At 38.0% G+C, this 15480-nt stretch overlaps 1 protein-coding gene across 4 annotated transcripts in view; it reads right to left on the bottom strand.

Annotated features, from left to right (window-relative positions):
* ARHGEF28 (Rho guanine nucleotide exchange factor 28) overlaps positions 1–15480 on the bottom strand; it is a 306138-nt gene that overhangs the window by 175653 nt on the left and 115005 nt on the right. For 3 of the 4 annotated variants that reach the window (XM_081287604.1, XM_081287607.1, XM_081287605.1), the window contains exons 3-4: positions 11103–11250; positions 7814–8107 (exon numbers count right to left, since the gene is read on the bottom strand). In XM_081287604.1, the coding sequence (XP_081143730.1) occupies positions 7814–8107; positions 11103–11250 (442 nt within the window). The remainder of the gene's footprint in view (positions 1–7813; positions 8108–11102; positions 11251–15480) is intronic. The other variant, XM_081287606.1, reaches the window with a different exon arrangement.

The following is a 15480-nucleotide window of genomic DNA, read 5'->3' as shown; positions in this document are numbered from 1 at the left end:
GTACCTTAGAGAAGGTGCTCAATAAGCGGTACCAACTAAAGATGAAAAATAAATCTAATATTTTTGAGGGGAGCAAAACACCTGTTTGGGAGGAATTTAAGTCTATATTACATTCTTCATTGCCACAAATCCTATTTTTTAAAAAATTAAAAGCTCAAAAGTCAAAGAAAACATTTTTAAATTAAGGACTTTAAATGTCACAAATGACATACATACACATAGCTAAGTATTGTGAAACAATTTTATTAGTTTACCATAGGATTTATTCCAAAAGCATTCTCCCCACCATTAGTATTCATCTCGTGGGTTACTATAGCAACCCAGGAAGACACTATCAGCTTACCATGTCAGAAAAAAAGGTTGTGGAGGTATTTGTCCCAGTAGGTACTATCAGAAGTGACAGAAGGCCAGAAAGCAATAATGAATGTGCACACAATTGCTTTAAAAATGTAACAGTTTCCAAGAGAAACGCACACACCCTGAAATTAGTTGTTACCCATTATACATTAATTTCAAAACTGAAAAGAAAAAGCTAGAAACACATATTTTGAAATAAGTCTGTCTTTTATGGGTTTTCTGCCCACTGATATTCCAGCTGGTGTCATTTCAAAGTTGCCATCCAGTATAAAGCTTTGGGCTAGAATAACAGAGCTGACCTGTCACATTGTCTGCAGGCCAGCAAGCAAGGCTCATGACTCAATGCACCCTTCCCTGGAAAACAGTGAAGTGGTGCCTATCTATGGGTCTGCTCCTCGGCCTCGCTCTATTTTATTTCTATATCAGCTGTTGGCAGGCTGTATTCAGGAATAAAAACACAAATCCAGCTCAAACTCTAGTGTTGGAACAAATCTCACTTCTATTGGCTACTGATCTCTTTTCTCTATTCCAAGAAAGAGAAACAGATACTCTCCTCTGTCAACTCTGCTGGGCCCCACATTCCCCTTCTTGTGGTCCCTGGGGTGAAGGTAATTGTTCTGATCAGCTTGAAGCAAGATGCAGATGTCACATAAAACTGGCCGTTCCCCCTAAGTCTTTCATAATAAACTCCTAATTCTTATTTAGTAGCGATTCCTGCAGATAATAAACCATATCAAAATTGCTCTTTAAATTCCCCACATGAACACTAAACAATCAAGGCACATCCTAAAAGTTGTTGCATAACTCTTACTCTTAAAAACTTTCTTCTGAAATCCTTCTGATCTCTGCATTTCTTTTTTTTTCTCCTCTCATTAGTTGTGGAACATAGAAAGGCAAATAATGTTCTTCAAAGGGTGCTAATTATGAAGACCCAAAGCATCATGCCAGCCATCTTCTTTATAAGAGCCTCACACTACGCTACCCACACTGTGCAACACACCTGCAGTCCATGACAAGGATTTCTGTTTTTTCTTTAAGTCCCCATTCATTATGCTGTGACTAGTTTTTACACAAACATTACTTAAACTTCTTGTTACAACATATATTCTGCAACTAATAAATCATTCTAATTTCTAGATTCAAGTTCAATCTATCATGATGTTATTTGCAAATTATGGAGCATACTCTTAATCTGATCTTTGGAATAAATAATTAAAATATTAAATTCTCTAACCCATCCTACCAATTCCACCAACTGCTCCTCTTTGGGGACAGCTCTCCAATCAAATATCCAGAGAATGAGAAGCCAACTCCCTAAATACATCAGCTGTGTTTAACTTTAAGACCAAGATAGCCCTGTCAAAAGGTTGCAAAGGCACAACTGCCTTACCATCAAAAATTCCTTCTCTGCATAGAATCACTTACAAAGGCAGGAGGAATGTTGAATGAATAAAGTAACCTGGATGATAAAACTTTGTTTTATTATAAGATTTTAATAAGATTCAATTCCTGGCATCACCTTTACAAAACCAAGCTTTGTTATGTTTTTTTTTGGTTGGTATAACCAAGAATCACATGTGCTCCATAACAAATACAAGAAGGCCTATGTGAAGACCTCTGATCACAAGAAATACTTGCACCTAGTCAACTGCAGAAATCCAAATTCACTTTTAGAATTAAAATCTACTTTGGAAAAAAAAATCTTGAATTTGCTATACACAAGTTTGTAAGAATAAATACATGTGACTATGTGACATCTTTATATGCCTTTTTTCACTCTTTAATAAGAAAGCATGGCCAGGACGAGCTCTACCTCTCCTTAGGCTGTGAGAAAAGTCTCTAAGTTCACAGGGTAATGCCATCAGCCTTGAGATGGCATATGTAGCCCCCTGGGTCTTCTGCCCTCGCAGCAGCCCCACCCGAAACCCCTAGGAAGGCCTTGCAAGCTCCTGGGAGCACAAATACAAGGAGATCGTGTGGTTGAACAGGAAGGGAAGGCTTTCAAGTCCAAAGTCATGTAAGTCATGTAAGTATTAACATGTGAAACGTTAGAATATTTAATCCCAGTTAACCTAATTGTCAACATTATGCCAATCTCTGAGAAAAAATTTCTGTTCAAAATGAAGCAAAGAACCCAAAACAAAATAAATTGTGAAATTTCATGGGGTAATTATATTACTTCTCAATATTTTACTATAATTGAGAGCCTCTGAGACCCTGCCAGTTTTCTATCATGAAAGCTATTGCACAGAAGGAATGGGATTAATTTTATGAAACAGAAACCCAGTTTTATGGATGGCCTAAAATTAAATAAAACCTGGGATATTTCCTTCCCTCGTAGGCATAATGAAGTTGCCTTATGACTAATGACGGGTAAAACGCAGGCCAAGAGGAGGCTCTGCTTTTCTTTATGGGACACAATGCTCCACTCAGATTCTGGCCCTTCTCCAGGATCCTGGACTTCCCGATAACTCTCAATGACTAAGAGGAAAAAAAGAAATGAGAGATTTATCATAAAATACAAGGGAATTACAGTATGCTTCACAGTAAGACTTTAATAAAACTCAAAAGAGTTTGTCCCTAAGAGAGACAAAGCCATTATCAAAATTAATTCATATTCATCCAGCAATATCTATTTATACCTAAGGAAATCATAAATAAATGGACAACACACATAATTTTCATAAGAGTGAACAGTGAAGATTTCAAACTGTTTTTGGATAAGTACTAATAATTACTGAATAGTATAGTGATTCCCCCGAAAAATTAAAACAGAACTACCATATGATCAAGCAATCCCACGACTGGGTATATATCCAAGAGAAAGGAAATCATTATGCCAAAGAGACATCTGCAGCACCATGTTCATTGCAGCAGTATTCACAATAACCAAGAAATTAACCAATCCTATTCACTGATGAATGGGAAAAGAAAATGTGGTACCTATACACAATGGAATACTTTTCAAGCATAAAAAGAAAATTCTGCCAATTACAGCAACATAAATGGAACTAGAGATCATTATGTTAAATGAAATAAGCCAGGCACAGAAAGACAAATACCATATGATTTCACTCACATGTGGAATCTAAGAACATTGATCTCATAGAAGTTGAGAGTAGACTAGTGGCTACCAGAGGACAGCAAGGAGGGAAATTGTTCATCAGTGGGTACTATGTTATAGTGTGCTATTGTACTGTAGTGACTATAGATGACAGTAATGTCTTATACATTTCAATAAGCTAGATAAAAGGATGTTGAAAGTTTTCACCAAAAAGAAATGATATTTGAGGAAATAAATATGTTTAGCTCAACTTAAATACTACCCAATATATACATGCATCAAAACATCACATGGTACTCCATTAATATGCACAATTTTTATATTTCTATGTATCAATGGAAAATGGAGTTTTAAAAAAGAAATAATTATTAGGAAAGAAACTGTTTTCCATGTCTGATACCATCACCACTATCAATTCCAGCAGATCCCATCCCTCAATATACTTCTCAATTCATTATTATAATTTATCTACTTCAAAGACAACCAAAACCAATAAAATACGTGTGTTGGGGGAAAAAAATCTGAGTATGTAAGAGATCCTAAACCAGTTAGATCAAAACTCTAAATTGAGAGTTAAAAATAATAAAGAACAAATCCAAAATAGTTCAAAATTAGTACTACCCTACCAAATGGATTTGAATAGGCAATAAGTTAAAACATGTCCCCTGAAGTCACACGTGCATCATAACCTGACATAACCCTGCTGCCACAGGACATATCTATGAGGCCTTCACCTAGTGTTCTTGTTGATTCCCAACTATAAAATGAGTAATCTATGTCCAATTAAGTTTCAGTCAATGCAACAAAAACTCCAGGTCCCCACCCACCCAGTATATAATAGAATTTCTGAAGTTAAAAATTAAAACTAACATAGAAGAATTGATATTTAAATTATTTCTCTAAATGCCCAATTTGCTTTTTAAAAACTGGAATAATTTTTGGGCTGCAATTGTGTAAAATGAATCAGAATGCATTCTGTTGTAATATATATCTAATTAAAATAATTAATTAAAATGCATATATAAAAAACTGGAATAATTTTGACAAAAGTATCCTGATAAATGCATCCATTAAGGCCCCCCAATCTAACATTGGCCATTATCCATATATGATCCATAACTTACACACATAACAGAACTGTAGATACAGAAATTTAAGCTTATGGCAGACTGAATAAAATCCCCTAGGACAGTCACAAACCTCAGAGTAAAACTGAGCTAAAAACATGGTGTTAGTCTGTCCTTTGACAGTGAGTTGTGGAGAAGCCCTTCTGCAAGTCTAGGCTGCAGGAAGTGTAACATCAGGTACTATACACTGATGCTAGAGAAAGTCTAGAAAAGTTCCTAGAAATGTTTAGTAATTGTTTATAATAGTAGGATTTTATCCTTTGGCTGGATCTTCAACTTGCTCAAACCAGTTATAATTTCCATTCTACGCATATACATGCACATATATAAAATATACTACCTATATATGGAAGTCCATTCACATAAGCACAAGAAAGCCAACTTTTAGTACAAACTTTTATGTTTAGACATGGTTCTACAGACTTCACCATATATCATCTAATATAATCACTAGAATAAGCAAATCAGTTTGGATACTATTGTGCCTTATTTTAGAAATTAAAAATTTGTGGCACCAGAACTAAAGTAACTTTCCAAGTCTCATAGCCAGGAAGCAGCACATTTAGGACTTAAACCTGGCTCCAGAGCACTTTTTATTAACTATGACAGTAGAATTGTTTTTCTATACAATACAATGTCTCACCATGAAAAAGAATGGCTTCAGTTTTTCCCTCATGAAAATATATCTGTCCTATATAAATACCGGTGAAAGGGCCAGAAAGCGCCTCTTGGTGACATATACATGTCTGATACAAGGATATGGATAAATCAAAGATCATGAAAGGCAGAGGCATAGTAATTAAGAATGCATCTCTAAAAATCCATGAAAATGGCAGTAAGATTGCTTTTAACAACTCAGTGTCTCCAAACTCATTTCATGACTCTCTATCAGAAATAACCATGAGCATCCACACCCAACATGGAGAATTGTGTGTACATACTATTGTCAATGCACATGTTAAATGTTATAATATCTTTAATTTCTAAATTTTGACATGAAAAACAAATATAGCAAATGAGTAACTTGAATTCCATTTTGGAATCACTTAGTTTAAGCTATTCATGTGAAGTTATGAAGTTCCATGATCTTTAACAATTTGCAATTTTGCAGAGACACTGACTGAATCACTGCAGACACCCCACTGCTATGCTGATAGGGTTGCTGGTAGGAGCCTGTGATGGTAGCTCTGCCCCTTGAAGCTTTGATGCTGTTATGGTTTGGATATGAGGTGTCCCCCTAAAACTCCTGTGCTAATACAGGAGATGAAATGATTTGACTGCAAGAGATATAAACTAATCTAGAGGATTAATCCACTGGATGGATTAATAATTTGGATGACAGCTGGGGCATGGTTGCAGGAGGTTTGTCACCAGGTGTGTGTGTAAGAAATTATATATTTTCTCTCCGGCTTCTTGCATGCTCTCTTTCTGATTCCTGGCTGACATGAGCTAAGTAGTCTTCCTCTGCCATTTCCCTTCCACCTTACCTTGGTCCCAGAGCAGTGGAGTCAACCAACTATGGACTAAGACCCCTAAAACTATTAGCCAAAATAAACTTTTCCGACTCTAAGATGTTGTTGTCAGGTATTTTAGTCACAGTTACAAAAAACAGACTAACACAGATGCTCTTCACTCATGAGTTTGAGCACAGTGACAGGTAGAGAATCCCAGTGCTTTCTGTCTTTGTCAAAATGGATGCGCTTTGGAAAACATAAAACACTATCCAATATTCTAGTTAGAAAGGTTTTTAAAATCCAAGGAGCTTAAGAAAATAAAGTTTCTTAGCCAGAAAATATTGTGTATATAAGGCATATTAAAATATTTCATATATAAATCATATGTATAACAATATATCAATATATATAACACATTATTTACTACATAACAAACATGCCATGCACATATAGAAGAGTTTATTCTGAGACCTTCAAGAAGGTATATGTGCAATTCCTCCACATATATCACATCCCCTCTCTAGGACCTTGGGGATAATAAAGAGCAGAACAGACACAAGCCCACACCTTCAGGGAGCCACCCCTTTGTACACATCAATCAGACATCTCACAGCAAAGTGGAGCACAAGGATCCAGGCAAGGCCCAGTATTGCACAACACTTTGGCTTCTCTCATCCAAGGCCTTCAAAAATAAGAAACATCCTTGAGTGCCCAGGAGACTTCCAATAGAAAGATAAAAAAAAAAAAAATTACCTCTCTAGTTGTGGCTTATAGCCCTACAACCCTGTTTACAAAAATCATACCCTTTTACCTAGAGTAGCGCATTAAATCTTATCCATGTTCAAATTTAAGCCAACTTGCGACTCCTAACTAGGATTTATCAGGAAGCAGAAATTCTTTAAAAAAGCATCACCTAACCACAAAGCTAAAATCATGGGAAGAATAGGAAAAAGCAAAAATAATATATGTTGTGTTTAATAAAAACAACACTTCTGTGTTTTCAATAAAATTATGTAATTTGTAGCCACCATCAGCGGCATCCATTAAACAGCTTAGCTGTGTGCCTAGTTTGGGACTAATAACATCTACAGCTCTGCTCGCGTGCACATTCCAAATAGTTGGTATTAAGAGAGTTTAGTAACTCCAAAAATTAGTAAAAACATAGTACAAAAAAAATGATTAGTGCCTAAGGAAATGGAAATGTTAATTACCTTGATTTGGTCAATACACCTGGTATCCATGTATGTAATTACCATACTGTACCCCATAAATAGAAACAATTATGTCAATTAAAATGTTGAGTACAAATATAGTACAAATGTTCTTGGAGACACGGACATGTCTAAGGATGTCAACTCATCGATGACATTTCTTTTATGACCACATTTCTTCTAAAGGCATTAGTGTCCCTCCTTCATGGAGGTATTTTTGTTTTTGTTTTTTCCTTGTTTTCTATTTGAAAACAAGTCAGCAATGTCCTCTTTTCACAGCAAGAAAACCTGCCAAGGGAAGTGGAGCCACAACCCAAAGCAGCTGGCTTCAAGAACCTACCATAAAGAAACAGTCCCATCCCATTGAGTCCCATCCCATCCCCCTCACCTCCCCCTCCCCAACAACCCCGAGGACACAGCCACATCAATCATCCAGAGATGAGTGGCTCAGGGCCTCAGAAAACCCAGCCACATCAGAGCAAGGCTCAAAAAAAGATGGACACAAAAACCCACCCAGAAAGACAGACAACTAATGTAAATAAGACACATTCTCAATTTAACATAAAGTGTGCACAGCTGAATCTTCTGAGGAAGACCCACCTTCAAGTGAAGAACTTCCCAACACAGTCCAACCCGCAGGTAGCTCCAGCTGGGTCAGAGCCAGTACCAGCTCCTCATCCAAAGCAGGTAGTGCTGCCACCGTCAGGGCAAATGGGGTGAGCAGGCTCTGGTGGCTACAGGCTGTGAGGCGATCAGCCTGGGTAACCAGCAATCGGGCCAGCCTGCAGGCCATGTTGTCCACGTAGGTCACTGAGCCAGAGCCCATGGTCACCGGGGAGTAGCCTTCTGAGCAGAGGCACACAGACACCGTCACCATCTCCTGAAGCCGGTGGCCTGGACGACAAGACAGTGAACAGCTCAGCCCAAGTCTACAGAAGACTCTCCCAGTGGCCTCAAGCAAGCTCAGCAACACTGGCAGGAGGACAGGCAGAACGGAGGAAAGGGCCCGCCAGTCTTTAAACACTGCCACACCTGTGTGGCAGTCAAGTTAAAGCTGACACCGTCCTCTTTTAGTGACTACTGATTTTAAAGCTCTCTTTTATGAGCTTAGGGTCTATTCTTCTCTCATGACCAAGCACAGTTATTTGCCTGTCTTCACCTCTTATCTCCACCCCAGCCCCTGAGTTCAAGTCTGCCACCTTGAATGTACCCACTCCCATTAAACTGCACACATCCAGCTACATCAGCTCTTTTCCTCTCTGACATTTCCTCCAGCATCATATATTTTTACCTATTTATTTAGGTGAGAATTTTGTAAGATAGCATCACAAAATTACACACATTCATCCTAATTCCATGGCACTCCTTTGAATGTGAGTTGGGAAGGGTCAACAATACTAAACAGTCCAAGTGTGGTAGTGCACACCTGTAATCCCAGTGACTCAGGAGGGTAAGGAAGGAGAATTGCAAGTTTAAAGCCAGCCTCAGCAATTTAGCAAGACCCTAAGCAACTTAGCGATCAAGATGGCTCTAAATTAAAAACACAAAAAAGGGCTGAGGATGTGGCTCAGTAGATAAGCCCCCCTGAGTTTAATCCCCAGTACAAAAAAAAAAAAAAAAAAAAACAAGAAAAGAATACTAAAACACATGCACACATTGATATGAACATATTCAACAAAAGTATATGTATGTTCTTTAGTGCCTTCCCCTTGACTTCTGATAATAGCTCCTCTGATCCTCTGATAACTGTCTTCCCAGCTCTTAATACTGGAAGGGGTAGTTACCAAGCCCCTCTTTATACTCCTCTTCTTTGCCTCACTCTCAACTTTTGCCAAAGTTGGTGAACTCCTACTCAAGTACATTTTTCTGTTGACTTTGGCAGATTTTCCAGGAATTAACAGCAGCAAACCACTGTAACCATGATAATCATGGCTGACACACAAGCCATTCAGCTACCACTGGCCCATGAGGCCCTCCTGTCCCCAAGCAAATGGCTCTGCCTTATTCTGCAAAGCTTTCCCCAGATGCTATTCTACCAGGACTCCAGGATCAAGAGTATCTGAAGTTTACTAGAGAGTTACTTACAGCCTCACACTAACCCTTTAAAAGGGGAGGTATAGAATGTACCCACCACCACTAGACTGCAAATATCCAATATATACTACAGAAACCTATTTTCCATGTTTCTGAAGGTTACCCTGATAAACCTGTAGCCAGCTAAATGTAGGGATCAGAAATAAAGACTGCTCACTTCTAGGGAATCTTAAAATGAAGTTAAGGACCCTTACTTTAAGGAGGCCACAATATAATCAGAAAGACTTTCTTTAAGACAGGAGGGGAAGGAGAATTGCCCCTACATGTAAGCAAAGAAAAAGACAAAACGGAAAGTTTTGATATTGGGAGGGGCATTTTTGTTAATTATTTCTATTTTTTCTCTATAAGAGGCTTAATAAAAGAGAAAGCTAAGAAAAAAAGGGAGGAAACTAAAGGTAAGAAAGACATCAATGTAAATGCCAGAGCACAAAGACAGAGAGAAAAAGGACCAACAGGCAAAGTAACTATGTGCCACTAATTAAGTTTGATTTTTTTTTTTCTTGTAAGGACAAGGGTTACTGGGGCCAGAGAGGAAAGTGCTTAATATTGCCCACAGTCACAGAGATGGTCTTCAATGACTAAGACCAGGCAGGATTGAAAAGTATTCATACTTCTCTACAATTTTCACTGTATCTGCGTTGTTTGCATATTCTCTACAAAACCTAGTTCCACATGCAGCTGATATACTACATAAGTGCTTAGGAACATATTTTCTTTAAGAATAAGGCCAGGGGCTGGGGCTTTAGCTCAGTGGTAGAGCACTTGCCTAGCATATGTGAGACACTGGGTTTGATCCTCAGCACCACATAAAAATAAATAAGTAAAATAAAGGTATTGTGTCCACCTACAACTAAAAAAATAATAAATAAATCAAAAGAATGAGGCCAATCTTACCTATAAGAAAAATTGAAGATCATGTATATGCTACAACTTGAGAGGGCCTAAAAGGCCCATGATTAAGGAAAAAAAAATCAGCAAAATAATGAAAAAAAAAACTATTACCTGTTCTGCAGGTGATGACATTTAAATTCTACCTTTAGATTAAAGCTACATCATATTGAAAATGCAAAACAAATATATCTGATAAGGGTTGTTAGTTCATAATACCAGATTAACTCTATATAAAATAAATAAGATACATTAATTTAATTTTTATTATGTAAAATATATTACTCTTAATGCAAGGTATATCACCTCATCACATGTCACCAGGGCATTTGAAGGAGAATAACAGGTTTCCAAAAGGGAACACTTTGATGGTGGGGAGAGAAAGTTCTGGAGCCTAAGATCATTGAGGAGAATTCTGAATGGATACAGAACCCCAGCCAGCAAAGGGAGCAAAGCAGGGGAGAGGTGGACCTGGAGCTGCCAGGCTGACAAAGGGGAATGAGGAAAGAGGCTGAAGACAGACTTCATCAGTGCCAGTTCTTCCTGAGCCAACCCTGGCATTGAACCCTGGGACTTGAGGAGGTGATACTTCAGGTATAGTGTTTCCTCCGTTTGGCTGCATCCAAAGTACACCCAATCATAAGAGCATGGTGCAGCCAGCAGGATGGGCCTGTTAGTTAAGGACTAAGTCAAGACTCCAAATGTAGCTGCAGACGAAGCAGGAAAAACCTCCCATGAGAGAGAACACAGTGCAAGTTTTCTTCCTGATGGTACCCGTCTGTACACACCCACACACAGCCTCAGAGAACTGTTTTCCTTTCCCTTCTGGTTTTCTCCCAGCCTAGAACTCTGGAGGGAAGATGACTGCTAACAGAGTTCCCAGTTATGCAACAAAGAGGCCGCTCACCTGGAATTCTGGATTGGAGAATGTTATCCTCGATTCGCTCTGCAATCACAATGTGTCTCTGATGAGATCCATCATAAATAAAGTAAAACTCAGCATCTTCGGGAAGATAAACATTTTTGCCAAACTTTGCATAGACTGTCATCTGCCCCTGAAAGATAAATAAGTTGGGGCATCATTACACTTCCTTGTCCTGGCTCTAAGAAACCACAACAAAAGGGCGCACATCCAAAACATTGTCATTTGTTATATTCACTTCGTGTGAGTAAGCTCAAATATCATGAATCCACCTTTCCAACAGCAATATTTTGTGACATTGGGGAAGATGCTTCCTGTTATATTTGGAATGGGGGTAAGAGCTGGTCTGTTCAGGAAAGTTAAAGAAGTTCAGGACATAGGGAAGAATTTTTTTTTAATTTACTAGATGTGGGAATGTGATCTTTCATTGTCTTTTACTTTGAACTCTTACCTGCCAAACATCATTGCTTGTATTAATTTTCATCCTGTACCTGAAATGCCACTATTAGTACAAAGGTTCATGATAATTATCATTAGCCCTGGCTTTGCCTTGTCGGTAGCAAGAACCTTCAATGTTCACAAACGTTGCCAAACCAACAGGACAACTGGCTCCCACACTTGATATGCCAGTTCCATTTGCTATTTATCTTCTCGAAGGGATTTCCAAGTCCCCTTTCTCAACCAACCTGGCCTTACAGTTTCTCTCAAGAGCTCCTGGTTGGCACAAGGCCTGCAAAGCACCCTGTCCCATGGAGGCACAATCTGAGGACAAGTGTCCAAAGGAACTGAGGTGGCAGCTAGCAGTCTTGAGTATATGATCCTGCAGTGGCTTTGGGCATGGTGCTAAATTAGCAGAGCTGTGCCCCGGTGGGATGCAGTGATGGACAAGCCCACCAGATCATCCCAGGAGACTTAGAAGGATTCATAACACTCCCTACCCCAAACACAAAAAGGCAGTGTGGAGTGGGGCCTCCAGGGAGAGGGAGCATTCCACCCAGCCCGTGGGAGTGGCAAGGAAGTGGAAAGTGGGGGCTGGAAAGGTCGCCCACCTTGGAGGGCCTCCAGAGCTCGCCCAGTGTGGAGAAGCATCTGGGCTTCTGTGTGCTCAACCAGAGCAAACCAAACCCATCCTCCAGGAGATTCTCACCCTGAGATAGGAAAGAAAACTGAGCAGAGAAACACCTATGCAGTCTCCTGGACATCTGTTTGCCTTTGATGGGTATCAGACTGACAGTCTATATAACAGCATGACACTGTAGGATGCTAAGAATCAGGTGAATCAGGAACAAAAGCAAGATTTGTGCAGGGCTCCTCCTTTCAGTTGCCACACTGTTATTTAATCTAAATTTTTTTAAATAAAAAAAGATATGTTTTCATAGTGGTTTGAATCCATCTAACATACATAAAGTTATCTGAAATTATAACTTGGGGTGAACACCAATTGTGGAGTTCTGAAAAAAAAAAAAAACATCACCAGTTCACAATTTTGAATTGTCTTTTGTCTGCATAGGGCATGCATGCACAAACACAAGTGAAAGAAAGTAACACAACAAGAAAAGTCTATCATACAATAGCTTCCAAAAAAAGTTCAGGAAGGAGATCTGAAAAGGAAAAAAAAACAATAACAAATATCTAACATGAGCGACAGGAAACTGAGATGAAATTCCATTTCCTAAAAAAGGAAGAACAAATTGCTATAGTCATGTTCTTGGTTACTAAAGGGATTGTTAATAATCCATGGACAGACTCTGACCTGACCTCTTCATGTTCTTTTTTTTTTTAAATAGAAAATAGATTGTATAAATAGATCAAAGATTTTCTCAGATCACAAGAATATCTAATCTACATCTATTCCAAACAGTGGTCATATTACTATTTTGCTTGGTTGGGTGAACAAGGATTACCACTTAGCAAAGCATTTAATTATAACCCTTTTCTAATGCAGTATGTCCCCTAACAGTATGGTCTTGCACTTCATAGTAGCCCTCTTTCAAGAACCACATCATGCTTATGTCAGGAAAGAAGATAAATAACACTCATGTCAGATGTGAGACAGGCCCATTAAAGAGAGATGCCCACAAGTCCTAGCACTAAGTCCGATATCAGCAATAAAAGGAGTCCCTTTTTAATAATCACAAGGACACCAGAAAAACAAAGATACTATGGGAGGGGAAGGAAAGGAGATGATACAGAAACCAATAGAGGTAGCCCATGAGATAGAAAGGGAGTCAGGAGAGGAAGCCAGAGAAAGAAAACATGAAGATGGTAGAACAAGAACATCTACATTCAGGAAAGGCCATTCATATGGCTTGTAGAAGGTGGACTGTACATGAAGCTCCCTGGAGGATCTCAGGAACATGGAAAGAATATGCTGAGCAATCAGAGCAGTGTGAATAATCAGCCACAGGTACCAGATTTTGGCTAAGACTGGGGTCTTTCTAATCACGGTGGCCCCTGAAAATCAGCTGCTCTTCTTAAAAGGCCACTTGTTTCATACATGATAAAGACAAATTCCAACTTACAGATTCCAGGGTACTTCTTTCACTTTCCCATCTGGATTCAATTGCATTCTTTGCTTTGGGCAATTGAAAATGACAAACTTTCCTAATTTGTTAGCATCAACATCAGAATCACTCCATATCTGAACAGAGGTAACCAAGATGTGTTATCACCTTTCTATCAATTACATTCTAAATGCAATCTCTGAAATACTTCACTGAAACTTCTAGACACAAGAAGAGACATACTAAGAAAAATCATCTCTAAAATTAATTTATAAATGTAACGTGCACCAATCAAAATCAAAACTCCAGAATAAGCTTGTTTTAAAGTTTATTTGGAAGAGTAAATACATAAGAATAGAAACAAAAGTTTGAGATAGAATAATATTTAGGCTGTAAATGAAGAGCTCAAAGCTTGCCCTATGACATAGCAAAATATAGAATAAAACCCAGGTAATGTGAACAGTATGTAGAGACAGATCCCAAAGTAGAGTGCAGAGACAGACACATGTGCCCATGGAAATTACATAATCAAGGTGGCATTTCAAATCAGTGGGTTAAGAATGGTCTACTTAATAAATGGTTTGGGTACAACAGCTCTCCACTGGGAGTGAAAATATGCTTCCTATCCCATAACTAAATTTCTAATTAATTCAATATTTAATACACAAAATTCATAAGAGCATGAAACTAGAAGACCATTTAAAATCTTCATTATCAAACAAAATGATGGTGATTACAGATATCTAAATTTCAGACACATGGAAATGAAGAGTACAAACTGCTTTTCATTTTCCTATGGTCTTACTGGCTTTGTCCCTAGGAACAGATATTCCCCAGGTACCTATGCTACAGAAGAAGTACATGCACTGCTGAGATTTCCTCTCTTTTATCAAAATTACTTTTCTTTCTCCTTCACTTTTGGTTGGAAAATTTTCTCTATTTTTCTATAAAATATAAATATGCTATTTAAGAAAAATATCTAAATAGGCATATTCCAAATCTAAAAAAAAATATTTTCCACATTGTTACAGTTGTTGACACTTTTCTATTTGCATCCATTAAGTATTTGATATTTCATAATTCTGTAATTAAACATTCTTCTAGCGTTGTACATTAACTGTATTTCTTTTTTAACATTATAAACAATACCATAATAAACAATTTTTGTTCTTCAAGTTACTAGTTTAAATTCCAGAAATGAATCCAAGAATGTGAATAAGTTGTCACAAGCAGCCAAACTGCTATCCAAAACTGTTGTATCAACTCTCATTGTCTCGTATGCAGATCATGTGTACCATTTTCATCTCAACCTTGTCAAAACTATTTTTTGTAGTATTTCCTGTGTTAGATAATAAACCATTCCTTGCTGATTTAATTCATTTCTTTCAGTTGCCAATGAAATTATTTGCACACTTTTAGAAAAATCTGTTACTAAATGGTGTACACACTTGATAGTAGGCAAGTCAAACTTCAATTTAAAGCATTCTACTCTTTCCTCCTCTTCTTTTTCACTTCTGAGTTCACCTGTATAAGTTTTGCCTTTGATGGGACAAAATTTTCACTTTCCCAAGTAAACCAGCTGGAGCCAATGTCAGATCACCCCTTTTTCCCTTTGAATAGTGAAGGTAAACCACCTTTTACCCACTCATGCTTGGGTAAAAAACATTCAGCTCTACTCCTGTGAGACCCTCATCTATATTCCTGTGTACTCCATCTTTCTCTCAAGGCCAAGCAACATAAAAAATGGTAAAAACAAATGTGGAATAGGAAAGATGAACTGTAATCCTATTAAATAGACTTCCATATAAACACAAAAAATTAGGTGCATTAAATCAATATATCTTTACCGTCAATATCCT

The sequence above is a fragment of the Spermophilus citellus genome (assembly GCF_964194105.1).
Source record: "Spermophilus citellus genome assembly, chromosome: 1".
Lineage (NCBI taxonomy): Eukaryota > Metazoa > Chordata > Mammalia > Rodentia > Sciuridae > Spermophilus > Spermophilus citellus.
Note: the sequence above shows the minus strand (reverse complement) of the source record. Positions and strands in the feature narration are given on the sequence as shown.